The sequence below is a fragment of the Anopheles marshallii genome, chromosome 2 (genome assembly GCF_943734725.1).
Source record: "Anopheles marshallii chromosome 2, idAnoMarsDA_429_01, whole genome shotgun sequence".
In the NCBI taxonomy this organism is placed as follows: domain Eukaryota; kingdom Metazoa; phylum Arthropoda; class Insecta; order Diptera; family Culicidae; genus Anopheles; species Anopheles marshallii.
Window position 1 is genome coordinate 8,462,466 of NC_071326.1, and position 25,884 is coordinate 8,488,349.

General features: G+C 45.8%; 5 protein-coding genes across 5 annotated transcripts in view; 2 read left to right on the top strand and 3 right to left on the bottom strand.

Moving 5' to 3' along the window:
- LOC128719836 (mucin-5AC) overlaps window positions 1-9,234 on the bottom strand; it is a 41,507-nt gene extending 32,273 nt beyond the window's left edge. The window contains exon 1 of the mRNA XM_053813475.1: window positions 9,132-9,234. Coding sequence (XP_053669450.1) covers window positions 9,132-9,234 — 103 coding nt within the window. The remainder of the gene's footprint in view (window positions 1-9,131) is intronic.
- Window positions 9,235-12,086: 2,852 nt separating this feature from the next.
- LOC128707658 (lamin-B receptor) lies at window positions 12,087-14,218 on the top strand. Its single transcript, XM_053802616.1, has 2 exons — window positions 12,087-13,854; window positions 13,932-14,218. The coding sequence occupies exons 1-2, from the start codon at window positions 12,087-12,089 to the stop codon at window positions 14,216-14,218; spliced, it is 2,055 nt and encodes a 684-aa protein (XP_053658591.1).
- Window positions 14,219-16,136: 1,918 nt separating this feature from the next.
- Window positions 16,137-17,405, bottom strand: LOC128708702 (E3 ubiquitin-protein ligase RNF220). Its single transcript, XM_053803682.1, has 2 exons — window positions 17,028-17,405; window positions 16,137-16,949 (listed from the first exon to the last, which is right to left on the bottom strand). Exons 1-2 carry the CDS (start codon window positions 17,403-17,405, stop codon window positions 16,137-16,139), a joined length of 1,191 nt encoding a protein of 396 aa, XP_053659657.1.
- A 515-nt stretch (window positions 17,406-17,920) lies between these two features.
- On the top strand, window positions 17,921-20,403 carry LOC128708903 (augmin complex subunit dgt6). The gene is made up of 2 exons (XM_053803883.1): window positions 17,921-20,158; window positions 20,224-20,403. Exons 1-2 carry the CDS (start codon window positions 17,921-17,923, stop codon window positions 20,401-20,403), a joined length of 2,418 nt encoding a protein of 805 aa, XP_053659858.1.
- Window positions 20,404-21,703: 1,300 nt separating this feature from the next.
- On the bottom strand, window positions 21,704-25,196 carry LOC128708177 (regulator of chromosome condensation). Its single transcript, XM_053803138.1, has 4 exons — window positions 25,118-25,196; window positions 24,632-25,005; window positions 22,493-23,308; window positions 21,704-22,006 (listed from the first exon to the last, which is right to left on the bottom strand). Exons 1-4 carry the CDS (start codon window positions 25,194-25,196, stop codon window positions 21,704-21,706), a joined length of 1,572 nt encoding a protein of 523 aa, XP_053659113.1.
- Between the last annotated feature and the right edge of the window lie 688 nt (window positions 25,197-25,884).

A 25,884-nucleotide genomic window follows, 5' to 3' on the forward strand; every position in this document is an offset into this window, starting at 1 on the left:
TCTTGAATTTCACAGCACCTGTCTCTATCGTATACGGCATACGGCGAAGAGAAAAGAAGCAGAAACCGAACCAGATGCCCAATCATAATGGGCAATAATTGAATCGACTTCAATTTCACCGGAAAATCACCCCAAAATGGCACCCTCGCGCGTCCGTGGTTCGCGGTGGTGCTGTTTAATTCCGCCGATAGAAAATCGACAATTTCGTTTGGAGTTAAAAGTGAAATTGTAATTTCACCCATTGGCGGTTGGGGTGGTTTTCCCGCGGTACCGAGCTCGCGTACCAGGCGAAAGTCTCAATTGATGGCGATGTCGCCCGAAACGTCCCGTACCGTATCATTGCTCAATTTTGCGGTGAACTTTCCTCCCACCGCACTGAGTGGTCCGCATGACTTGTCGCGAAAGTGCACAACCTCTGCCTCGGTTCGGTCATGCACCGGAGGATCATTCATTGGCGCACGATCAATTACAGTCACCAATTAGCGGGGTTACAACTCACCCCGGATGGATGGGGTTTTTGGATTCATATCGAGCTGTATGAGGATGAAAAGGTCGAAAAAGATTCCTCAGATCGATATGAAGCTCGTGTGATATCGATAAACAGTACTCTACCTATATGGCTTACCCCTGTCTCTCTCTCTCTTAAGTAAGAAGAATTAATCAACAAATATTTTTTATGTAATAAACAATTAAAACTACTTAATTTTGCGCACGTCATCATGTTTGCACACGCCAAAAATAAATCTCATTATCAGTCATTAGTAGGCATAATATGCACATAAACCATCATTTTCACCTGTAGCTTGAATAATTATAAGCCCTTACATGATATACAGCTGCGTTTTTCTGCAAGCTTATCGGCGAAAAATAACTATCATAAATTTATGCATTAGAAATGTAAAATTTAATTTATGCTTCTGTAAATCTGCCAGTAGAAAGCAATAAACAGTCGATAAAATAATTCCTTTTCAGTAAATAAAATGACGGAATATGCACACACACACACATGCACACCCATCTTCCACACTCGCTAATGTAACTCGTCGCTGCACCATCGAAGGTGCTTTACCGAAAACCTTCATTTCGCCTTTCCATTGCAGCGGTGGCCCACTGTGTGTTGTCTAATATTAATTTTCCATTGCTTTTCAGTGCGTGCCGCCATTTACACGCTCCATTTACGTCACAATGTATGACGTACGGATGGTTGTATGCTAGTGAAAATTAGCAAACTGTGCAGCAGGGAAAGCTACAGTGTACGGATGATGTACTGCAGGGTGTGTGTATGTGTTTGAGCGGTTCCAAAAATGGACAGATTTGCCCGATTTTTGCTCTTCTTAATTCACCATTGCATCATGCTATGTCTCAAAGCGAAGGGTTGTTTGAATTGCTCAAAAGCATCTTCTTCTCCATCCACCCCAAAACGCATCGAGTGAGATGAATCGTTGCATCCATTCGTGACTAATCGTGGATGCTTTATCTCCGTCATCAATGTCCTTGGCTGTTGCTGGAAGCCGGACACTGTGGACTGTGGTTCAAACCCGTTGATTGACCCGATGGTAGTTATCCTTGAGGATCGTCCTTCATACAGGGCCGCGGTTGCTCAGCGCGAATTGATACAAATTTCACCTGTAATCATATCAAATTCCCACAGCTCCAGGGCTATGGTCTTGTGACATTGAAAAGGATGATGACCGCCCCACCGGTTGCCGGTAATGAAGCTTACGTATCAAAACGATGACGAAACAAGGAAGGAAATGAAATTAAGTCACACTGAAAAGCTTATGACGTGGAGCCGGTTCACGATGGTTCACGGTCAAGGCAAAACAAGAACAGTGACGTATGAGAAAAAAGCACATGAGTGTGGAATATTTGAAGCTGATGCATGATTTTACATCCAAAAAGGATTCTATTTCAAGCGTAGCGCATGACGCTTGTGTGATTCACACTGCCAAGAAATCAATAAAGACTAGTGTTTGATGAGTCTGATTCAGATTTATAAATCTTTAACCCGGATGAATGTCTCTTTATTTCTATTATAAAGATTTATGTATTTTTGGAGAATCATTTTTCCCTAATGATACACAAATCTCTGAAGAGTCTCTGAATATTCTAGGATTTCTAAGACTCTTTCCTCCGGACGATTGAGGACAATTTAAATATTTTTAACGATTTTTTAAGGCGTAATGTAACTAAATAATTATGTCGTGCGATTATTATGGAAATGATCAGCAGCAGATCACACGCACCAAACATTATGCAATCGAAAAAAAAAAAACATCCATTACAGGCAACAACGTCTGTTTGCTACATTTTTAATTGACTTCGCGTGCTGTATCGCAACCACAACGCCACAACCTTACACGTACTTGCAGCTTCCTTATCTGCATGCGTCAACTCTTCGACCTGTGGCCGTGCTGATCGCTCAATCAACCCAATACCAATACCCTTTCAACCGATCTTTCCAACCAAGAACGACCCACCAATTCTTCCTGACCTTTCCGTACGCGAGCGATCCCCATCATCGCCAACCGCCGCTTCCCAACCACCGATACACTGGTTTTGCATCCACCAAACCAACCACCTTAAGGCTGAAGGCTTTTGCGAGCCGTTCAGTTTCAACAACACCACCGCCACCGGAATGTCGAAGCTATGAAGGGTTTGTTTTTTGCTTCTCTTTGCGTCTAACGCGGTACTCCCGCTCCTTCGCTTCACACCGCACGTTCCAACCGCACCGTTAATGAGTGTGCCGAAATGTCAAAGTAAATGTCACGCTTCATAGGCGCGGACGTTGCGATTTAAGGTTGGAAGTGGTGGAAAATCAAACGAAATCATAACATCATCACCCACCGCCGACGGTACCATCGCTGAAAGGAGTGGTGAATTTTATATCGGCCTTTTATATGGCCGATCGTCTGTGGTCCGTACCCGGTTGTGGATCGAACGCGGAATTAAAAACAACCCCCCGAATGGCGGGCGAAAACACCGAAAGGTGGTAATCACCAATTTTACACCCGCGGGTATTTAGCAGCCGCGGTTTAGAAACTTCTCGGTTCAATGATCAGTAGGTAGATCACTTGAACGATCGATCAACAGGCAAAACGGAATCAGCAATCGGGTTTTAATCGAGACATATTTGCAAAACAAAACAAAAAGTCTGCCTCACAAATTTGCCATCTGGTCAACTCCGGTATGATCGCGTGTGTTATCTGAGTGTGTTATGCTAATCACATCATCCACTTCCACGCAAAGGTGGACTACGGAACCAGTTTTGATGGTGAGCACCAATCTTTAAAGGTAAACATGTCGCTGTCTAAAAGCTAGCGAGGAATTTGGACGATTATACAATCGCTCTTGTTTTGGCGATATTTTTGTGTCAACCTTTCTTCTCCCCTCCCTCCACTACCCCCTCCACTCGCCCCCTTCCATCTCATCGATCTTAGTTATGTGTGGGACCTGTTGTGTGCAGAAAAATATACTGCACCATATTCGCCACCTGAGGCGAACTCTTTATCACCCAACTTTTATTTAAACAATGGCGTATTGTTTGACATTTCATTAAAACATAATTAATTTGCGATATAATATTCCATTCCTCCACCTGTTCCTCTAATAATGGTTAAGCTCTTTTTTATAGTGCCGCTCCATTCTGGGTATAATTCGCATGGTAATATTCTTCAAGCAGCAAACACAGCACCATCTTTTATGCTTTGATCTCACGCTCATAAAATGGCCGTAAATTTGATCCTCGGTAATTCTATATCCCCCCGTAGCCATCGTAGTTAGGCTGTGCAGAATTTCTATTCACCATCCCTTGCTGCTCGGACCAGACACAACGGCAAAACCATTCAAACCACAGGCGGAATCGCAGTTGTCACATGAAGCCAACCCATTTCGCCACAAACGCTCTGACATTATCCAGTCCAGTAGCTTCGGTTCGAGTGTGGCAGCGGACAAGACGGACGGTACGCAGCCAAAGATGGTGTGCGTATCGGTGGGCAAGTTCTTGTGCAGAACTTGCCCCAGCTCACCCCAATTTGCAACGAGATAAGCGAGTGAAACTGCGAACACAAAAACTGGTCCAATCTGAAAGCGAATCTGCACAACTGTGGTGGCAACTTTTGCAACTCACCGCGTATGACTTGCGAGAGATACCAGCCGGTGGCAATCTATCAGTAGAATGCAGGCTAGGGCGAACACAAAAAAAACCCACCCAGCAAACGTCAACGTCGATCTAGTTGGAAGTTGGTCGTGAAGGAGGAAAATATACCTACGCCGAATATATGTAACAAGCGGCAAGCAATAACGAACAACCACAACAAAATAAACCCTCCCCACAAGACACAAAACACGTTCTCCCAATGTGGAAGACCTTGAGCGAACGTGGTGGCAGAATTGAAAGCAAATCTGGTGCTGTCTCGCTTCGGTCACTGGTGCGCCACCATGTAGGTGGGGAAGGTTCGTCGCTTGGAAGTTGGAAGTCTTTCGTACCCGCCAGCCGGCTATCGGTCCGGCCGGGGTTGGTTTTGCGATCTCTTGCATTGAGGTCGCCCCGGTGTAGTGCGCTCCACAGTCACACGTTCGCAAATAGCAACCAGTGCCTCAGATTCCATTCCATTTCCTACAATGTGGGTTCTAAGCTGTAGTTTGTATTGTTCTTGTTTTTTTGTATTCATTCACTTGTACTTTGAGATTGTTTCTGCATTAGAAGTTGGCTGGCATTACATATATTGAGCCATTGTCATTGGCTGCGAATGTGAACGCGTTCGGTTCAATTAGAAGCACCGCAGCTAGCCCGGGCCGAAAGACAGAATGTAATAATGGTTGGCCAAGTGTGGCGACAGAATGGCAGCTCGTTCATCCTTGCAGATCGATGAACAATTAATCATGGCGCTTTAATTGGACCGCATCATTACCCCTCACCACGAGTGCTCTTGTTTTGACTGGCAAGGATGCGTGAAGCTGGTGTTAATTTGATCGATCAGCAAGGCCGAGGTCGTTGTGCCGTGGGCAGTTTTTGTTGCTGCTGTGGTTGTGCACCAAGACAGCACTGTATTCTAGCACTTTCACTCGCTTTCAAATACTATTTGTAATGCGCAGAATGGAAACCTTGTCGAAATTAGCCATAATTTCGTTTCCTTAGCTTTTCAGGCTAATTTGGCTTCAAAGTTTCCAGCAGCAGCATGCACATGCATCCAAACTTGCCTCTTTGCACCGTACCAGCTGCGTGCTATTAATTTTCTAGAGCAACACAACGCGCGCATCGTTAATGTAATGACACGGCGATTTATTTCGGTTTCAAAAGAACAAATCTCACCTCTATTGACGGTCACCACACGCTGAATGATCGTCTCTGCTCAACCTTGGCAAACACCAATGGAAAACCCCACTCGTCGCCGCCAGTGTGAAGGAAAAATCAATTAAAGCAAGCACCACCTTCGGAGGTGGTCATCACGGGGAGATGATGCTGTAAGCAGTCCCCTCGATCATTGAGCAGCGAAAGAAAGCAAACAAAACACAAAAAGGCCGCGCTTGTTTTAATGAGTGTGATCGGATTTTTTTTACGCAACGAATGTGTACACCCAAAACAGTGTTGAATGTATGCTTGGAGCAAGCAATGCACGCCGGAAAGCTCAGATGCACATCAATTCGCTAGGGTCAAGCTTTAATTTCTGTAGGTAGGTGGTAAGATTAAAATGAAAAGTCAATATAGCTGCAGCAATAGCAGACAATTTAATGTTACTGTGGTCTTCCCAGATGTTGCTCCAGACATTCCAAAATCCAGACATTAAATGACCCAAAATAAATCTATGAAGGTAATGTGTATAGGTACACATCAGAAGGAAGATCAGATAAATCAGATCTCACGTATAGATCGTATCGCGGTAACTAAACAACTACTTGAAGGTTTCCGTACAGAGTCGCCCAATACTTGGGAAATGGTAAATATTGGAAGAGAAGAAACAAAGTTGGTTTCCCAAAGTGGGTAAAACACTCTTGAGTGTGGAGGAGTGAAAATCTAACGGTAAGTGTCAAGAACGACCAATACTTCTTCTAAATGTGGACCAATCCATCAAAATCTCGAGAGCAAGGAAGCGAAGTCTTCAACCCACGCGTTCCTGCTGAACCAAGTCCTCTGTTTGATTGCACTTTAAAATTTCTCCATCCTTATTGATTAAAAGTATTACACAGCCAAACTCTTCACAAATACAAATACCCACTGCACACCATTGTTCACCGTTTTTGAAAGCGGCTCAATTGCCAGCTAGTTCTGCCCACTTTACCGGACGACCGTAATAGTAGGACGGGGGAAAAAAACGCGAGAAGCTTCCAACGGTTCTCCTCGTTCAACCATGGCGCCATATTTGGCCGTTCGATTGTTGCGATCGAACTTCACTACGAACCAAGCCTTCCATTCTAGCTTCTAGCAGCTTTTCAGTACGAGCACATACAGCGAGCTCGTACGGTTTCACCGTCACCGCACAACGGCAGAGTGACCTCCACACCGGGGTGGCACAGGGTGAATGCAGTGCGATCGATACGCTCCCGCTCGAAGGTACGGCGGTTTGCAGCACCGTTTGAACACTGGCTCACTAAGGGCCGCACACGCTTGAGGAGTGGTATAGAATACAATGCACAGATTACAGCCCCAGATCTGGTAGGACGCTCACCGGCGAATCTTCTCCAACCGAGTGACAGCCACCCGTTGACACCGCCGATGCAAATACGTGAAAGATCATGTCGTGGATCGTGTGCACACACCACCATGTTGCGCGCAAATTGTGTCCCTGCTGTCATGCACTTGCAGCGTCAATGACGTTCCATTCTTATGCTGCCATCGCGACACCGTGCCACGATATCGATGGGAAAAGAATCGCCGGAATCTTGTCGTGCAAAAGCGGCTATTGCGAGCTTCTCGAGCGATCGATTACAAAACCGAGCAGGGATCGTCTGAGCGTAGAAGTTTACCCTTTTACTTTCCTTTCAAAAGAAACGATTCTACGCTCACATTTACGGTTCCACTGCTGCTGCCAACGCCATCACGCAGTGAGCTCGTTCACTGCACCACTAACCACCATTCCTAAGCACCGTGTGTAAAAACAGAGTTCCCAAAATTAAGTGAAAGAATAGCAATTAATGAACCTCACACATACACCATTTCAACTCGCAGCCAAAGCCAAAGCGTTTGGTTGCCGATGCACTAAGTTAATTGGTAATTCCAAGCCACTCCGAAGCATTCCCAAACTCCAGCATGTAAATTATGGAAAGCTGCAGAATTCCCAACGGCTCACGAGACGATTCATGGCGCTGCCACGTTCACGCGTGTGTCGTGTGGAATACTTTATTAAATCCGAAATTCACGCACCATGACGAGTGTGTGTGTGTGTGGGGGGAGGGGTAAGAGTAAAGGGCAAATGAGAAATTACCATACATTACCAGCGCGGTGTAAATAATGAAAGTGTATCTTTGAGCATAAGTACGGAGAGTAAATATTGTATCAATAGTACAACATCACGTCTTTTATATGTTGCCTCTATTTTTGCTCTATTTCTTCTTAATCACCTTGCACAAAAGCTCTACAGCCGTCGTAAATTAAACACTTCACTTGCCCTCTCGCAGGCAAAACAGTGTCATGGAAGGTAGGCTAGAAATTGTTATGCCTGCATGTCTCGCCGTTCGCGGGTGTAAGACACTGAACCATTGCATAATGTTTGCTCTTTCCACTGCACGAACAGCAGCGCTTTGAGCGCCAAGGCACAAAACTCTCACGATAATAACAGAACGAAACGCAAAAAAAATATATAAATACAAACACTGATGTGATTGAATCAAACCCCCAAACTGAGCGGAATTGTAAACTCGTGCTCGTTTGTTGGGGTGTTTTTAAGCAGTGCTTTACGTTTCCAAGCAAATTGTTGTCCGCTCACGACTCAGAACGGTATCGAAAGGTGTTTGCGATTGTTTATTTACTGAAAGCTATTATGACGAACTGTTTCACTGTCATAAAAGTAATGTGAAAACGAAAGACTTCAACCGCTCCACAAGTGACGAACCCTGTGATCTTTAATCTCACATATGTGCAGCAAACATTAACACTATTAAATCATTTCTTCAGACAAAAAACCTTCTTCGAACCGTGGGTCGAAACACACGGAAGAAGTTCCGGTACCGCTTCTTTCACCTTTCGTCTCGAATGATGCAACAGTAAACGAAAAACAATGTTTTGAAAACGATCGTCAGTTAGGACGCGGGCGTTTGCTCCTATGGCCGGAAAAAAACAGACCAAAACTCCCGCCTACCTCCGCCAGGGAGGAAAAACTTTACATCTTTCCATTATGGCAAAACGAAAATGCAGTACCAGTCCCGTAGATGTTACATTATGCCCTGCATAACGATTGGATGGTTTCGATTAGATCGGTTAATAGCGTTTCCTTGCTGGTCGTCCCATGGTCCGCCCCTATACCGCCTGTGTATGTGGAGTAGTTAGTTAATTAATTTCGACTTTTATTAGCCTGCTTTCAGGTGGGAAAGAAAGTGGATGTACGATATTAAACCGATCCATTTACGGATATTAGCTAACAATCAGGGACGGTCTTGGTAGTGGTTGTGACTGTCGGTGGGGGTTACAAGAATTCTTCAATGTAAGCCTTCAAAAACCTTCTTTTTCTCCCACAATGACCATGATATTGCACGTGTTTTACGTGATTTTATTGTATGTTTCAATTCAAAAGAACACGTTTCAATTCTATTTTTTGTTCGCAAATTTGTTTACTTCCACTACGCCATTAGAACATGTTCTACTAAATCTGTTGTGTTTTCTATAACAAATACCACATATACGTGACTCCTTTTAAACAATCTTCTCTTATATATCTGTCTAATTCATGTCTGTCCTATGAGAATAATACAGCTGTTGTGAATTGTTGTTTGCAGAGATGTATCCTCAATTGGTAGCAGTAAATATTTGTATATTTGTGAATTTGTGTAATAATAATACGCTTGAAAGGCGCACGTAGTCTACACTTTCTCTATGTCATAAACCCGGGGGGGAAACCACAAGTGGAAGCAATCGGTGAGATCATTTTACACACTTAACATCTATAACCCTCACCCCTCACTGGTCGATTACTTACTCTGTTGAGCGGCCGATCTTGGCAACACTAAGCCAAGATTGCACAAAACTGCCAACCAAACGATGGCGGACTTTGACACCTGTACCGCCTTACTACCGCCCATTTTGTGTCTGTTGCAGGACACCGCACAATCGAAATGATACTCCTCTGTTCTGGTTATGTTTCTGCACCGAAATCCGCAAACAGGAAACTTCAACACAAAACCCAATTCCCTGCACACTTTCGCTTTGTGCACGCAGGCTATCGCTCGGTTCTCGAATACGTTAAGGAAGGGAGCGTAATTTCGATCAATTAGATCGATCGATTGAAGATTGAATCATTTTCTCTACGCTCATTCGGCAAAACACTTCGCGCACCAAACACGCTCAAAGGCTGCCCTTCGGTAAGGCACCCAGCACCGAGCAGCGTTTTGTTTCGGAACTCGGTCGAAGCTTTTTGCGCTTTGTTTTCGCTCCGGTTTCAAATCTCCCCGCAAGCAACCACTTCACCGCACAGCCTGTTTTTCCTCTATTTTCTAAACGAATGCGAAACTTTTCTTTTCAAACGGAAAGTGTATCACTGCACATTTTCCTTTCGAATTGCACCACAACCGTCCCGTCTCTTTGGCGCACAACGTGATCACGATCGCTCAGTTATACAAAACAGCACTAACACTGTACACGCTGCTGTTTCTCTCCTCGCAGGGTTTTCTATCGATCGAACTTCTCTCAAACGATCTCTCAAACGTTTACTCCGGTTGACAATTTTGCATTCAATTTTCTTTCCTTTCTTTCTTCTTTCGTGCGTTTCTCTCGCTTCGCGTTGGTTCGACCGCTTCGGAGCTGCCGTGACACGGAGGGAAGATTGCACAATATCGATTTCTCCACGGCGATCGGCGTTAAGGGTACAGGTTTGTTAGACTCCCTCCTCTGTAGCGACCCTTTCCCCCCGAGCGACTCACTCGCGCACCGTTTGATTTAGCGCTTTGCAGCATGAACGAACTGCTCGGTTGCGACACACCGGTACACCCGATCCGTCCCTGCCCTGGACCAGCACGGTACCAGCACAACCGGAACTGGACGACGGCTTTCGGTCCACCCGCTGCTGTCGCTGCGACACTATTACGAATGCCCGGCACATAGACTTCAACGATCGTGCAGACGACGAAACGAACAAACCATCAAAAATATTCACTTCTGCGCGGCACACGAGGATTTACTTTTGGTGGGTCGAGGCGAAGAATTTACAAACGTTGAAGCACAGGGAGACACCAAAGACTAAATCTTTTTGCGGTGCGTTCGTTATGCGGTCGATGCTTGATTGTGCATGTCGTAGTTGCACAATGCACAGAGGCACCACAAAACTTATGCTGCTCCCAAGCCGCACTGTAAACACACACGATCGCACCGCACGGTGGAAATGGTGGGCCAGAAGGAAAGAGAAACCTCACCAGGAATTGCAGGCAGGGCTATAGCCTTCGCGTACGAAGTTGCCGTGCGTCTCGTACGGCAAACGGACTGCTTCCCGACGGTGTGAGCGAAACTTTGAAACTGAAACGTGTTTTTGCTCCGGCAACCCAACCGTGCAGCTGGTTCGCTGGTTTCTTGTGTCTTTCGGGGGCTTTTCAATCGTCTGTGGTGGGGATAGAGAGCGCGAGCTTAAGACACACGGCATCAACACGGTGTAAGCTTCTCGACGAGCGAGTAAAGAGAGGATCGAAGAAATTGAGCGATTTTTTATTAATTTAAAATAAAAAGTTTGATTGGTTAATTGAAAAGTTTTCGATAACATGTTTGGGAAGTATATCAAAAGTTCTGACAAAATTCTTGTTGAGGATGCGCAATTGGGTTACCTTTATTCTATATTTCTATTTACTGACTGAAATAATTGAATATTTTTATTTTTTTTTGTATGCTCCTCTAATGTTGGTTCACAATTTCTATAGATGTTATAGAAATATGTGACATATGGTATGTTTTACATTAATTTATCACTAACAAAATAACGGTTCAATTCGAATTTTCCACCTTGGTTACGTGCTGCCAACACAACCGTATGTAACCGTAACGCATAACGCCCTTCCTGCTTCAACGTTCATCTCGGCCATCTTGGTCACGGTGCGTTTATACCCGGGTTGAGTACTTCTCCATACATTTCGCTGAACTGTCCCACCTAGCCCGTACCGAACCAACGCAAACGGTTGTCTTTTCATTCTGTAACGGCGTCATGACGCTTGCGAAGTGAGTGTGAGCTTCGAAAAGTGGTATTTTTAGGTGTTCCAACGCGGCAAACGAGGACCCAACGTAGTGCAAAGTACTTCCCGTCACGCGGTGCTAGGTAGGCATGCTGAATTCCGGTGTTCGATGCGTATTCTCCATATCACTTGTGTTATATTGTTACTTGGCCGGATAATATTGTTTTGGAAACAACGCGCATCGCGCCGTTTTTTTGTTGTTTGGAAGCGCACTCTCCCGCTCATGAGATACTCGTAGCAGCTTGGTTAATCCAGGAGATTGAGACGACGGGTGTAGGTGTGTTCTGTGCGTGTGTGTGTGTGTGTGTAAGAGAAACTGGCATTGTTTTCCGCGGCAAAACTTATGCTGCACATATTACCAAGGCTTTGGGGGAAGGAAACAGAACGAAGCTAACAAACAACATTCCAGCGTGAGGCGCATTCCCTCCGTTTACCCTCCCGCTCTGTTCCCCCCCACCCTTTCAAACGCCGCCACTAATGTTTATCAGTGGTATATAGCTGCACCGCGGATAGTGATGCGTGTTGTATGAACATCATATCATTTCTAATCGCTAGTAGGCTATGAAAGAATTTGTTGCGTTTTTTTTGCTTGTTCGTATCTAGCAGTTACTGAAGTCCTAAAACGAAAGTGTGCACGTTATAACGCTCGGTCCTTTACCTGTCCCTTTGCTTTTATTTTTAGCCATACAAACGAAAAGTAGTGCGAAATCTTGAAATCGGCAATGGATAATCGTGGCCGTGGAAAGAGACTCTCGACTGTAGTGACAGCTGCAGCGAGCAGTAGCAGCAGCGCTAAAGAAACGAAACCAGTGTCCGCGAACAATGTGGAGAAGAAGAAACCGGGGCGAAAATCTCTCGCCGTCACGGCGGCCGCACGGAAGCGGTCGCCTTCGCCGGCAAAGCGTAAACCATCACCAGCACGGAGAGCATCACCGGCACGACGAGCTTCACCGGCACGCAAAGCATCACCGGCACGGAAAGCTTCCCCGGCCCGGAAAGCATCACCGGGCAGGAAACCGAAGGCCGCAACCGACAACGCTGCAACGTCCACCGTAACGAAAGCAACCGAACCGACAAAAGTATCGCCCGAAGAACCGAGGCGTTCGCAGCGAATTCGCGCTTCGGAGGAAAAGGTGGACACGGTGCTGCTATCCTTAAAAAAATCCCCCGTCGACAAGCGCCTGTCGGTGATCATTGACGATAGGGAAGTGAGTGGTATATTGGGCGGTAGAAACTCCCTCAGCAAAAGTATGACACCGAACGTAAGTCGCCGTTCGCATGGGATCACTCCGACCACTGGCACGGAACGTAGCCGGGCGACAGTGTCCCGTTCGATGAGTGCCCTGCAGGATTACTCAGATCACGAGGATGATGCTGACTTTCAGAGTTTCCGCCGAGCGAATGATAACGGCACCGGAGACAAGGCACGCTTCACGTCCCGACACATGCAGCAGCTCCAGGAGCAACAGGTTGAATTTGGTGGTGCTTTCGGTGCCGCTGCTCTGTTGCTTGTCTTACCGCTGTTCATGTTCGTCACGAATCACTTCTGTTCCGGTGCGCATCGCGACTGTCGGTTTGTGGTGCCGAACAGTTGGACCGAATTTAGTACACTGTCGACGTACGTAAACAAGGAGATCGCTATGCTGTACGGGCTGTTTGTGTTCGGTGTTGCCTTACTGACGGGCTTACCGATCGGCAAGCAGGTGACGCTCACGGACGAATCCTCCCAACAGACCACCCACATCTTCAACGGAATGTTAGTAGCGTTCGGCACAGCGCTGGCGGCTTTTGTGACGGAGTACTGCTACAAGTATCCGCTACTGTCCGTGCTCAGCCGTGGATACAATCAGCTGCTAGCGCTTAGCTTGCTCACAGCGTTGGTTGCCGCATTGTTCGCCTTCCTTAAATCACGTAAGGTTACAACATTCGAACTTAACCCGTACGGAAAAACTGGAAATTTCCTAGCAGACTATTTGGCCGGTCGTCAAATCGATCCGACCGTGCTGGGCGTGTTCAATCTGAAGCTCATCACCTACCACGCATCGATGGTACTCGCACTGCTCTTCAACTGTATCATCCTGTACCGTAATCTACATTTTGCCACTCTGCCCGAACAACTGGTCGATGCTCCACTGCAGGAAAAACTGCTCTACTCGCTGCAGAACCTTTCCTGTGAAACGGTTCCGGTGGCTGCCGCCGGTTTAACCGTACTGTATCTTCTGGATTGTCTTGCCTATGAACACCATTTGGCCGCTTCGTTCGAGCTGCAGCATGAAGGCTTCGGTGCGCTGTTGCTGCTACGTTACGCGATGTTCCCGTTCCTCGTGACCCTGCTGCCGAAGTACGTTGCTGCACACAAACTAACCAACGTTCCGCTGTGGGCTGTGGCAGTGTGCGTTGCTGTCGCACTGGTTGGACTGTTCGTGAAACGAGCCTCGATGCGGTTAAAGTATCTCTACCGTTTGAATCCACTGGGTGAAAAGGTTGCATGTAAGTATGGCGTACATCTTTTTCTTTCGATTCTTGATAGACTCAATTCTAATGTGAATTTTATTGTTCCACTACAGGTTTGGAAACGTATCCTACCTTCCAGGGGCGAAGACTGTTGGTTGCGAAGTGGTGGCGCTTGGTGCGTCAACCGAACTACGTCGGTGATCTGTTGCAGAATGTCGCACTGCTGCCTATGCTGTATTGGCGCTTTGCCTGGCCACCGTTGCTAGCGGTCCTGTTCACGGTGGTTTTGCTGGTGCATCGTGCCAAGCGATTGCATCGCCGCAACGCAGAAAAGTACGACTCTTCTTGGCTGCGTTACTGTCACACGGTTCCACATTTGCTTGTTCCCCGCGTTTACTAAACACCCATTTCACTTTTTGTGGTTTATGTGCAAATTCTAGCCCACCTCCGCCTGTCTCTCTCGCTGTCTTTAGTCTACTAATAGTAAACCGTTTCGACCCGTGGTTTATGTGTTTTAATTTGTTTCAATTGTAAAAATGCATTCTCTTTCCCCCCATTCCGCCCCAATTCGTTTGGACGGTTTTGCATCAGAGAAGTTTATTGGTTTTATGGTTAGGATATAGGATTTTTTTGTCTGTCATCATTATATGGTCCAAAATATTGTCGAACTTTCAATAATTTATGTTGTGAGCTTCTTTTTTGCAATAAAAAAACAACACAACCGAGTGTTAAATTAAACTAAATTAAAACACTCAACAAAATGTTAGGCAATTCACGATCGGTGCACCACGTACACAGGATAAGTTCTAACAGCGGCTAGCAACAAAACCTAGATATAAGGCGTAGCAAAGAGGCAAAGCTCTGCATTTTTTAGAAGAAAAAGTAAAGCTGAAATAAGAAATTCAACGGATAGACTCGTAAGCCATTGATGATAGAAGACGGGAATGTGAGCGCTCATTGTAATTCGAGAGATAGCAAACAGCATTGAAGAAAACAAAGGAAGCACTTTAACTAGCATTCTGTACAAAAAGAAAAAAATATAATAGTATGGCAAACGTTGTACAAACATTGTACAAGCTCCAGATATGCATCCCTAGAGTCTAGATCAATTAATATTGTCCCATTGCGCGACCCAGCTCTCTCTCCCTCTTCTTAAGTATGCTGTTAAGCCCTTCAGTGGAGCACACTAACATACAAACACGTTCTTGATGGGCGGTAAAGATTGCCCACCTGCATACAAACATACATCAACAAAAACGGAAGTACAACAGAAAAAAAACTTCTTACGTTTTTTTTTAATAAAGACACATTTTAAGTTAAATTGTAAGAAAAATATAAATATATCAGAGTGCGAATAACATCGTTAGTGGAATTGGTACGTTTTTCACACATCTGCTCAAAAATGTACAAACAAAAAACATACGTGAAGCGCTCACACGTGTTGACTTTTTGTCCATAGAATATTAGCTTGTGAAGTACTAGAGATTAATTAGATTGATTGATAAGGTATTACATTTTTAATAAAACACACAAAAAAACTCTAAAAAACGTGTTCATTTTTTTAAATATACTTTGTGAATAATTTACGCTAAACAGTCATTAGAATTATCAACATATTCTGAAGATATATGATCACGCCTCTTTACAGATTCGCAACTCTTCTGGGATCCGAAATTAAAAACATTTACAAATCTTCAATCGATTTTAAGATATTTTCGGATTTGTAACAGATGCACCCAATACTAGTTAAGATCACAAAACACTTTTAAACGCTAAATAAGTAAGTTGGTACACCCTTGGGGGGAACATTGTGTTAGTTATTTAACTCGTTATTATTTCATTCAGTCATTCGAGTGTAAAAACTGAAACATAGTAAATGGGCTTAGTGTTCAGAAATACTCCAAATTGGTAAAAATAATACAATATTGTGTACAGTAAAAACGGAATGTTCGTAAACCGAGCGCGCATATTGCAGGGGGGTTAAAAACGATTAATCTTAGCTCTTGAGTGGCACGCCCTACATTTTTAGGAATGGCGATGGCGTGTTGTAAACGTTTGTCGTGTGAGTATGCCTATATTTGCTTTGCTTATTGTCTCATTTCATCAATTGTCAGCGTGGTTTGGTTCCTTTTGTTCTTTGCTGATTCGCATATTCGGGCCAGTTAAGCGTCTGTCTGGTGAAACCTTCTAACGTACCATCCTTTCCTTTTCCTTTTGCTCATCCAAGCCTATCGCCGTTGTTCTTGGATGGTGCGGTACCGTTTGGGTTACCCTGTATCATTTTACCACCTTGTCCGCTCAATCCATATGAGGGCTTTTTACAGATAAATTCTCCGTAGATCAGTCGGCGAGGTGATCATACTGCACTGTGGGCATAACTTCTTTGCCCCAAGCGTGTGCAGCCAACATTCCTCACAGTACACGTGCCAACAGCATACCGACACGATGGGTTTGCGGAAATCGTCCATGCAGATGAGACACTTCGGTCGATTACGCACGTACCCTTCGTATTCGCGAATTTTGGCCTTTAAAGATTCGACGATGCGACTTTCCGTACCCGCGGCCGTTTCTACCTCTTTGTCCATCGGAGTGAGTAACGGTGGCGGTGGCTGGGGAGGTGGAACCGGTACGGTAGATTTGCTCGTACCCTCGCCGGGATTGTTCTCTGTCGGTGGTTTTACGGTTTGCGGATCGTTGGCAATCAGCAACTCTCGCAGAGCACTGCTACCGGGCGCATTTTGACCCGTTACAATTACATCCCGCTCCGAGTATTGTGGTGGTCCATATACCTGGCTTTCGTCACCGTCCACGTTCAGCTCGTCGTCCGTATCGTCGGCGTTTGTAATGCGTACACCGAGCCCACCGTGAGTACCCGCGGCCAACATACTCGTGGCCCGTACGCGCTTCTGTCCAGCCCACTCGTATACATCGAACGACTCACCCTCCACATCGATGCTGGCATCATCATCATCGTCATCCTCTTCACTAACGTTGTTCGTCGAGGTGGCTCCATTTCGTTGGGTTTCAGATTTTCTCAGGCACGCCTCCACGTGCAGCATGATATCGTCCAGGGTAACTTTGTTGCAAATGGGACACACATTATCCTCGGGTTTACGCTTTCTCGACTTTAGCTGAAAAACACAATAAAAAAAAAACGGGTAATAGCGACACGGATTTCATTGGACACTGGAAATGCTAATAAGCTGTACCTTTAACCTAGCCTGTCGATTGTTTTTTATCTTCTGATACGTTCCCCAGCACTCATCTGGACCGATAGAACTGGCGGTATTTTCTTCACCACTGTGACCATTTGATCGAGACGCGGACGAACTGCTGGCCCCGTGACTAGGTCCCTCTCCATTGCTGTAACTCGGCCCGGCTGTGTTTGTTCCATCGTCCACACCGCCGTACGGTAGATGTTTCTTCGGTTTCAATATGCGCTCCAGACGGTCTACTTCGATCGCAAAATGGTGATCTATTTCGTGCACACGCAACGTAATGCCACAGATTGGACAGCACATCGGACTGGTTCTGCCTTTACGCTGCCGGAAGCCTCGACCAGAATGTTCCGACTCTCCGACTTCCATGTTTGGCACACAAACACACACACGATCACTCGCTACTGTACCGAGCACCGGAACATACTGACCCGTACTGTTTTCCACTGGGAAGAAAATGAGACGCTACGAGCGGAAAGCGAAATGCGATATTCTTTTTCTCTGCCCTCCGATGCGTAACATCCAATTGTTTACATCGGCAAATCGGACATTTCGTCGATAAAATTTTATTTTCTTTTTTATTGCTTTCCGACGATTCCGCAAATGACAAACGTCATGTAGCCGTTAGCAGTGTTGGCAGCCTAATTTTCTTCCGATGAATGTATCAATCCTTTCCACCGATTCGCAAAACGTTAAATCGAGGCAATCACATATTTTCGTAGCGTTTCAATTGTGACAATGCTTATTGCGTAAATTACGCCCTCTTCTACATGCATTGGAACAATTTGTTTAGCAATAAAAAAAAACATCATCACCCTGTAATAAACGCGAAACATCTTCGAGTCTGGCAGCCCTGGCATCAAACCTCAACGTCTTTTTGCAAAATGACAGTTGCAAAGGAATTGGACGCAAAACAAATGCCTACCTGTGCTGTGATAAAAGTGCACAAAACCACCCTAAAATCCACCCGTTTATCTAGGAAACGTCTCTCACTACGACCCGGGCCCGGTAAAACACGACCACGTTTCATAATGAGCAAGAAGCCCACGGTGAAGCGTACCAACAGCCAACTATCGGTTGGACAAAATGCATCCTGCGCACCGATAAGCCGCTGTGAGGAACAGCTCGATGCAGCCATTTATCGGTGCCTGCACGCACTGACCAAGCGCCACCAGCCAACGGATGAGTTTAGGGCACAGTTTTGCCGTGGCGCATTTCTGAAATCGAACACCAAGGCCTTCATTCAAGTGATGCACTTCCTGTTCAACGTGTACGATGCGCGCGAGTTCCGCAAACGGTTCTACTGGCCAATCTATGACAAAGGGGCCGAAAATGCGTTTCGCACGTCGACGGTCGAGTACGTGAATCATTTAATCGAGCGTGGTAAACTGGTCGGCATGGAAAAGATTAAGGCGCACGTAGTCGTCCTACCGGGTGGGGCAAAGTTCATGAAATTTCTGCTCACCTTGATACGGTTCGTCCTGCAGGAGGAGTTGCGCAGAGCGAAGAGTTCCGGGGATGCTGAACCCATCACGAAGACGCGCATCGCTCAGATGATTGCATCGCACAAACGCTGGGTCGATGTTGGGGATCGCATTAGTTGCATCGTTCACGAGGACAATGCCGTACTGGCAGAGAAGACACGCAAAATAGATACGCTTATCGAAACTATCCTGCAGGGGAGCGATTTGGCGAAACAGATTAACTACGAAAAGCTGATGGAGATGTGGACCGTTTTGATAAACACTCAGTTCCGAGAGCAGCAAAAGATCCGCCAGCGTATGCAAACCATCGCCAAGGAGTTTGATCGTGTGATTAAAAAGATCGGTAGCAAACTGAAGGGAAACGAACTATCGCTCCCATTTACGCAGGATCAGCTGAAGGATTGTCTCGGCAACTATAGCTGCCAACCCGGCACGGAACTTCATCAGCTCACGCAGGAAGTTTTCGACGGCAACGGTAAGCTGAATCCGGTCCAGCTGTTGCACCTTTTCGAACACATTTTACCAAACGTTGAGCACTTTTTTGTTGGATTTTGTATGAAAAACCCCGAACTTATGAAGTACGAGCATAAGGAACTATCGAAGGTTACAGTCAAATGCGATGATTTACGCCAGCAGCTGGATGTGCTGCACCGGACCTTACCCATGCTGGAGGAATGTCTGGTGCGTGATCTTCCGGGGCTCCTGGATAAGGATAATTTCGCCATCAAGAACAAACTCTTCTGCACGCCACCGATCACGATGGATTTTGACGCACCAACGGATGATTTTCCCACGACCAGTGCCAACGGGAGAAGCAGCCATCGGTTAGCACTGCTAAACAAGGAAGACGTACATGCAATGAACGCTCGTATAAAGTTACTCTCGGTCAGTGCGTATCAGCCACGGAGTCCAAAACCAGCTCAGAAATATCTAAAGCCCATCCCGGATCAATTAAACCAACAGCAACAACCGAATTCGGTCGTCTTTGCGGTTCCACGAGTAACTCGCAAAGAAAAGCTAAATCCACTAACCATGCTTAACCGCATCAAGGCGCAAAGTCAAAAGCAGCAGAACGGTGCAGCCCGATCGAATGACTGTGCGCGAGTGAACAATACGATGAATATTTCCACGCTTAGCGAGATAACGCTGAGGCCAGAATTTTCATCCACGCTTCTGGGAACGCCGGAAAAGACGGGCCCTGGAACCGTGGGACGTACGCCGAACGAGGACGAGCTGGAGAAGAAACCAAGTTCGGCACAAACTTTACAACTCCCAGTACCAGCTCATCAACCGCAGGCGAAACGCGTGATGGATTCACCGAACGTACAGTCGAGCCCCCGACTGATGGCAATCTACGTCGAATCAAAAACTCCCAAATCGTCACTGTCGCCCAAAACGTTGTTCCGTGCACCCGTCACCAAAAGGACATCCACCAAGCGAAGCTCGTTGATCGAGAACGAAGCGACGGTGCACACTTCGCCCTCGGGAAGGTTGGAATCATTGCTGAAACATGACGAACTGCCCCCACGCTGTCCGTTGCCCTTGGCTTTAGAGACGGAGAAGGAAACCACTGCAAACCATGCGGATTCTGGAGACTTTTCCGATGAAAAAACGCTCAGTCCTGAGGTAAAAAAAGCGGTAATTTGTGTAATTAATAATGGCTTAAACATAATCGCTTGGTCTTTTATTTTATTTTTTTGCAGAACGGTGGTGTATTGGAGGATCTTTCGCGCACGCTGGTTGCGACCAGTATCGGTAGTCAAATAGATGATGGCGAAACTGGGCCGATCGTAGATCCTATCGATCAGTTACTGCATACAGGAGAGTTGGACGATGATAACTTGTTTAACGTTAGCGACGGAATAGTGACGGATTTTGAATGATTTGTTTGTGCTTTGTTGTTATTTCCCATCATGAACTTTATCTTTCCAGTGATTGAATAGTGCCGAATAGTTTGTGAAAGTTCCAGTAACGTTGATTATGAATCGGTTATCAAGGATATTGAGTATACATTTTCCAACAAGCACACTGAATTTGGAAAAAAAGGCTTTAATGTAACGATTGCGCTAACATATTACATTTTTATCTACATCACTCATACAGAGCAGGAATGAATAAGGAAGATGAATCTTTACTTTAAGAACAAATCACGTTAGACCAAATGTATTTCGCAATCATCTTCTAAAGCTCTCCGACAACAAATGATGGAACTGTGTGTCCTAAGTTCTAGTATTACAATCGGTAGATTTTATAGTACTGTTTAATGTAACCGCGTTCCTTCCGTCTATAAACCTGTCTCCAAATATATAATCGAACCGGAGTCATCATTCAAATCAATGTCGGTCTTATCGTTGTCTATCTCTTGGAGGTCAGATGGAATGCCCTCCAACATCTTTCATTTGCTCGATCCTTTGAAGTACAGATCCACGGTATATTGGTATAGACGAGAACTTCCAACACTTCGCCAAAATTCAAAAACAATAATGTATTTTTTTATCAAAATCATTTATTAAGTTATTTTATTCGCATCTTTACTCAGTCGATTTCATATTACAGCAACGTTTTCCCTCACAGAACGAAATTGAAAAAAAAAAAACATTCTACTTATCAACAAGATTGCTTAAAAACCTACCTAAACTGTGCAAACGGCTAGTGGCACTTTGCATTTATCGTGCATTTATTCGCGTCTTTTGCCACTAAAAATAGGCCAATGTCACCACCAACTACTAACTGGGCTTACAGGAACTTCCTCCTTATACAATACTACAGTACTACTCCCATGGAGTAAAACAAACAAACAAAAAAAGGATCGCGTGATGAACAGCAGTGTAATGGGTGTGTTATGGAAACTCTTTCCTAGCTCCTGCTATTTATCGATACTGAATCGACACACGAAATCTTCGGTACCAAGGAAAGGACGAATGGCTAACAAAAAGAATAAGCACACACACACTTACACAGGACGCTAACGCCTGGGAGTGTGAATAACGTAGAGGAAAAAAAAACGGAGACACTAGGACAAAACTGCAACTTGCTAGTTAAAACATCATTTCAGATCAATATAACACGATACACACAAATAACTTCAATGATGTTTTCTTATCGACGCTACCTAATGTGACCTATTACCATCAATCTGGTTACTTAGAAGAAGTTTCCTACCGAATAGAACTGGCCGGCTTCTCATTGAATTTTCCGCTTTCGACCTCCACTGCTGCTACTGCTTGCCGTTGTTTTCGCTGGAGCTGTGGCTTTTTCCTTGCCAGTGCTTGCATCACCCGGAACATCCGTGTCTACACCATTCGTCACCGTCGTTTGTTCGTCACCTTCGGGTACCGTACCCGCCATCGCTGCCGGTTCATCACCATTACTCGTTGCGGAATGTTTCGCTACACCATTTGCTGCCGACTCCGTCGTACTCGAAGGATCCGGTTTTGTCTTCTTGCTAGCGGCAGCAACCTTCGGGGACGCCTTCTCCGTTACGGTCTGCAACAATAAATACCGATTAAGTGGACAACGACCTTTTAAAGAACTACGATGTGCACGGAACGGATTATCCTTTGATCCTTTCTGTCTTAGTTTTAGTCGTTTAGGCGTCTTTTTTGACGACAAATTGACTGTCTGTCCGAGAAATGTGTCTATCAAAGGACAGTTAAATGTGAGGGAAAAACCATTAAAACTAAATTAATACTAAGTGCAGTGTGGCACCACGCGATAGAAATTGAAACTAAAAAGATCCTCCACTCCATCGGCTTTACGGCCGGAGTGTGTCAACTTCGGGATATAGTTTACAATCAAGTAGACGACCCAAAGATTTGTTTGGGCTAAAAACCTATCTTTAAAACATGCAGAGAGTACTTTCCCCCCTAAACGCTCATTGTACTTAATCAAGTCAACTGAATAGTTAAAACCAAAACAATAAACGAAGAATTAAATGCGTTTGCGCTAACTCTAATATTTACGATCACTTACCGGTGGTTCCTGGACAAGGAATAAACTGTGTTGTCCACCGCTGGACGCCTTCAGGATCACTTTACCCGCCGCCACCTGCTTGCTCACGATACGCACCGGTTTGGACTCATCCGTTTCCAATCCCGTGCCGAGCTGCAAGCTGGAACCCATACCCCACGCATACAGTTCGCCCTTGTCTGTGACGGCGAAAGATGTGCTTTCTCCGCAGCACACACTGACCACCTTCTTGTCGCCGAGAACTTCTACGGGGTGTAGCGTTTTCGCATCCTCTGCAACGTTATCTCCTAGCCCTAGCCGTCCGTACTCCTTCCGCCCGATCGCGTACACTTTGTGGTCCGTTTTTAATACCAATGTGTGATGTTGTCCGCCGGCAATCTGTAAAACTTCGCTGAAACTCGTCGGTTCCGGTACGAATACCGGTTTGACGACGTGCTCGCTTGGGTTCGGTATACCGAGCTGACAGTAGTTGTTCAATCCGAAAGCGAATATCCGACCGGTTTGGTAGTCTTTGTAGAAGGTGCAGTACGTCGTCGCCCAGATAGCATCGGCCACGATCATTTTGCCGCGCCGTGTCACTATACCCGGCTGCAAAAGCTGTGTTTTTCCGCGGCGAGATTCACCGGATGCCGCGCGGATTGAAACGCGACCGAGCTGACCCTGCTCCGCACAGCCCACCGTGTAGATGTGGCCCAGATCGGACAGCAGCACCAGATGGTCACAGCCGGATGCAATATCGACCCACCGGTTACCCGGTAACACTTCGATCGGTAACCGTTTATTGCCTTCGAGCGTAAGTCCCATGTTTCCGTGCGAATCCTTGTGGAATAGAAATTACACATTAGTAGCGATACTGGCACTCGTTTCCCGTGCCAATCTACCGATAACCTATTGCGAAAGGAAATGGTAAACAATTAGCACGGGGGAAACCCAACAGGACATCCCTGCTGCTGCGAGTTCATCATGTTTTATTTTCTCTCTCTCTCTCTCTCTCTCTCTCTCTCTGTCTCCCTCTCTCGAATATCATCCTCCACTCAATCGACGCGATCGTATTGGATATGGACTAAACCATGTTTGGCATTTGTGACGAGCTAGTGATAGATTAGTCTGAATTGAGTTCTACATGCAGAGAGATCAGATGGTAGGTTTACCACACTCACTCCCCGATAGCAGCTCGCATATTTGACTCAAATGGCCGGCAACCCGCTGTTTTCAATCAGTACGTAACAAGAAGGTAATGCTGTCTACCTCTAGGTGATAAGCAACATGTATCCACATTTAAAAGTGATTACCGTATGCTGCCTTTCGGCGATAGCGCAGCATATCCCCCGTCACAGCACCGCGTCATCGACAACTGATGCATTGCTGGTAGCGAACGCCCTTTTCAAAGAGCTGCCTTGCTGAGGCATATTCGCGTGCCTTATCTCAGACCTTCCCGAAGCAAACAAACCAGAGTAACCGGGTACTCGTACGGGTGCTCCAAGTGCGAGATTACCACTAGCTTGGAAAATGCGCCCCACACAGCAGTGAGGGATATCCGGGTAGCCGATCGCGATCATGTCGTGAAGGACGAAAACGAAAGAACCAACAGCAGCACTATTTTGCACCTTTCGATTAGGTAAAAGAAAGAACACACGAAAAAGAAACTAAAAGGAATAAAGAAAGACCGTTAATGACGAGGGGAGGATTTAAAGGTCTAGGCTACAGCCTTAACGACAAGGATGTTTCTCGATCTCTCTCTTTCCTTCGTGGTACACGCTACAGTGGCTGTGGGAACAATTAAGCGGGTAGAGCAAACAGAATGGTAAACTAATTTGGAACAGGAATAAGGAAACTTTAAATTTCCCCCTCGTCTTACAGGCGCATGGTTGGGCTGCCAGCTGGCGTCTCGCTGTTGCCCGTTTGGGTTTCTTGCACCCGAAAAAAACATTACCCGAAATAATAATAATAATAATAGTAACAATAACAGATGGGAATTGTTCGCCGCAGGTAATGTTGCTACACGGAGCATGGGAACTCTCGCACGGTGAAGAGAAGAGTTTGGCGGGAAACCGTTGGACGCTGTTTTGCAGCAGCAGCCTTTGGTATCAACCCTGGGGAAATGGGTGTTATTACGTATCAGTCTAAACGATCACAACTTACCCGGAATGAACCCCAGGCATATGCGCGACCATCGTTTAGCAGACAGGCGGAATGTGAATCGCCGGCAGAAATTTTCACGCACAGTCCAGGAAGATCGATCAGCTTGGGTTCAAACTCCGAGCCCTCCTCGGATGTGTCCCGGCCGAGTGCACCTTCGTCATTGCAACCGAACGAATACACCGTGCCGTGCCGCGTGAGGCACAGATTATGCATACCGCCCGCCGATATTTGTACCACATCCGAAAGGCCCTCAACGATGGCGGGCCGTGTCTTCTCCATGACGTCTTCGCCCATGCCCAGCTGACCCATCTCTCCCTGGCCGCAGGCTAGCACATTGCCCGATAGCTTCGGTAGCGTTGCTAATGGGATCTCGACTGAAAATAGAGCACAACAGGGCGATATCGAAACGCGTTAATGACGTTGCACGTATAATTGTCTGTCGTGAGGCTAATTTTAGAGCATTGCCGATGATAAGAGAACACTTACGCTTTCTTGTGCGTTGGATTTTGGATGCCGGACCTTCGCCATCGGCCGGTGTTTCTTTTCTCGGTCGACCACGTCCCATCGTTACACGGCTACAAGCAAACAACCGAACACACAATTTAGTTTTTAGAAACACTCATTTCCACGTATTTGGTGCAGTTAACCTCCGGCGCCAGCGCCACGCCGTTCTTCACGCTTTGCAAACCATTTTGAGGTTAGGTTCACATTTTCTGCTGCAATATCACACCACCTACTCACCGGTTTCACTCTTCGTCCGTAGATACAAACGACCCTTTCACCCAAAGGACACCGTTGCCAGTGAGGAACGAAATGAATGTAACTATTTTCCCGGCTGTCTCGCTGCTTTTGTGCATCTCCAGGTAAGCAGAGGAAAATTGTTCGTCCGTTCTGCTACCTACGACGCAGGAAAAGGATGAAACATACCAAGTAACAGTTTTGTGGTGGTATGCGGTCACCCATGCACCGAAACGCTACGTTTGACAAGCGCACGCTGTGGTAAAACGCTTAAATCCTATTTGAAAATAACGTTTCTTTCCGTACCCACACGCCAAGTGATTTACATCTAACGTGCAGTCGACATCAGTTGCTAAATGTTGTATAAAATAGAGTTTCTCTTCTCTTTGAGTTTTTCCCAATGAAATGTCCTAATTATAGAGCCTTTTCATTCAAACTGCATTTGGAATAAATCGAATTTACAAATGCTCCCTTCAAAAGGCTTTTTGGCAAAATAGGCTTTTTGATGTTGTTTG

What these genes read in the sequence shown, in the direction of transcription:
- LOC128707658 (XM_053802616.1), top strand. Translation starts at nt 12,087, where the DNA reads ATGGATAATCGTGGCCGTGGAAAGAGACTCTCGACTGTAGTGACAGCT. An exon ending in ACTGGGTGAAAAGGTTGCAT is followed by an intron (nt 13,855 to 13,931) that starts GTAAGTATGGCG and finishes GTTCCACTACAG; the next exon opens with GTTTGGAAACGTATCCTACC.
- LOC128708177 (XM_053803138.1), bottom strand. Translation starts at nt 25,196, where the DNA reads ATGGGACGTGGTCGACCGAGAAAAGAAACACCGGCCGATGGCGAAGGT. An exon ending in ATGCCTGGGGTTCATTCCGG is followed by an intron (nt 23,309 to 24,631) that starts GTAAGTTGTGAT and finishes CTATTCCACAAG; the next exon opens with GATTCGCACGGAAACATGGG. An exon ending in TCCTTGTCCAGGAACCACCG is followed by an intron (nt 22,007 to 22,492) that starts GTAAGTGATCGT and finishes TTATTGTTGCAG; the next exon opens with ACCGTAACGGAGAAGGCGTC.
- LOC128708903 (XM_053803883.1), top strand. Translation starts at nt 17,921, where the DNA reads ATGACAGTTGCAAAGGAATTGGACGCAAAACAAATGCCTACCTGTGCT. An exon ending in GTCCTGAGGTAAAAAAAGCG is followed by an intron (nt 20,159 to 20,223) that starts GTAATTTGTGTA and finishes ATTTTTTTGCAG; the next exon opens with AACGGTGGTGTATTGGAGGA.
- LOC128708702 (XM_053803682.1), bottom strand. Translation starts at nt 17,405, where the DNA reads ATGGAAGTCGGAGAGTCGGAACATTCTGGTCGAGGCTTCCGGCAGCGT. An exon ending in ATCGACAGGCTAGGTTAAAG is followed by an intron (nt 16,950 to 17,027) that starts GTACAGCTTATT and finishes TGTGTTTTTCAG; the next exon opens with CTAAAGTCGAGAAAGCGTAA.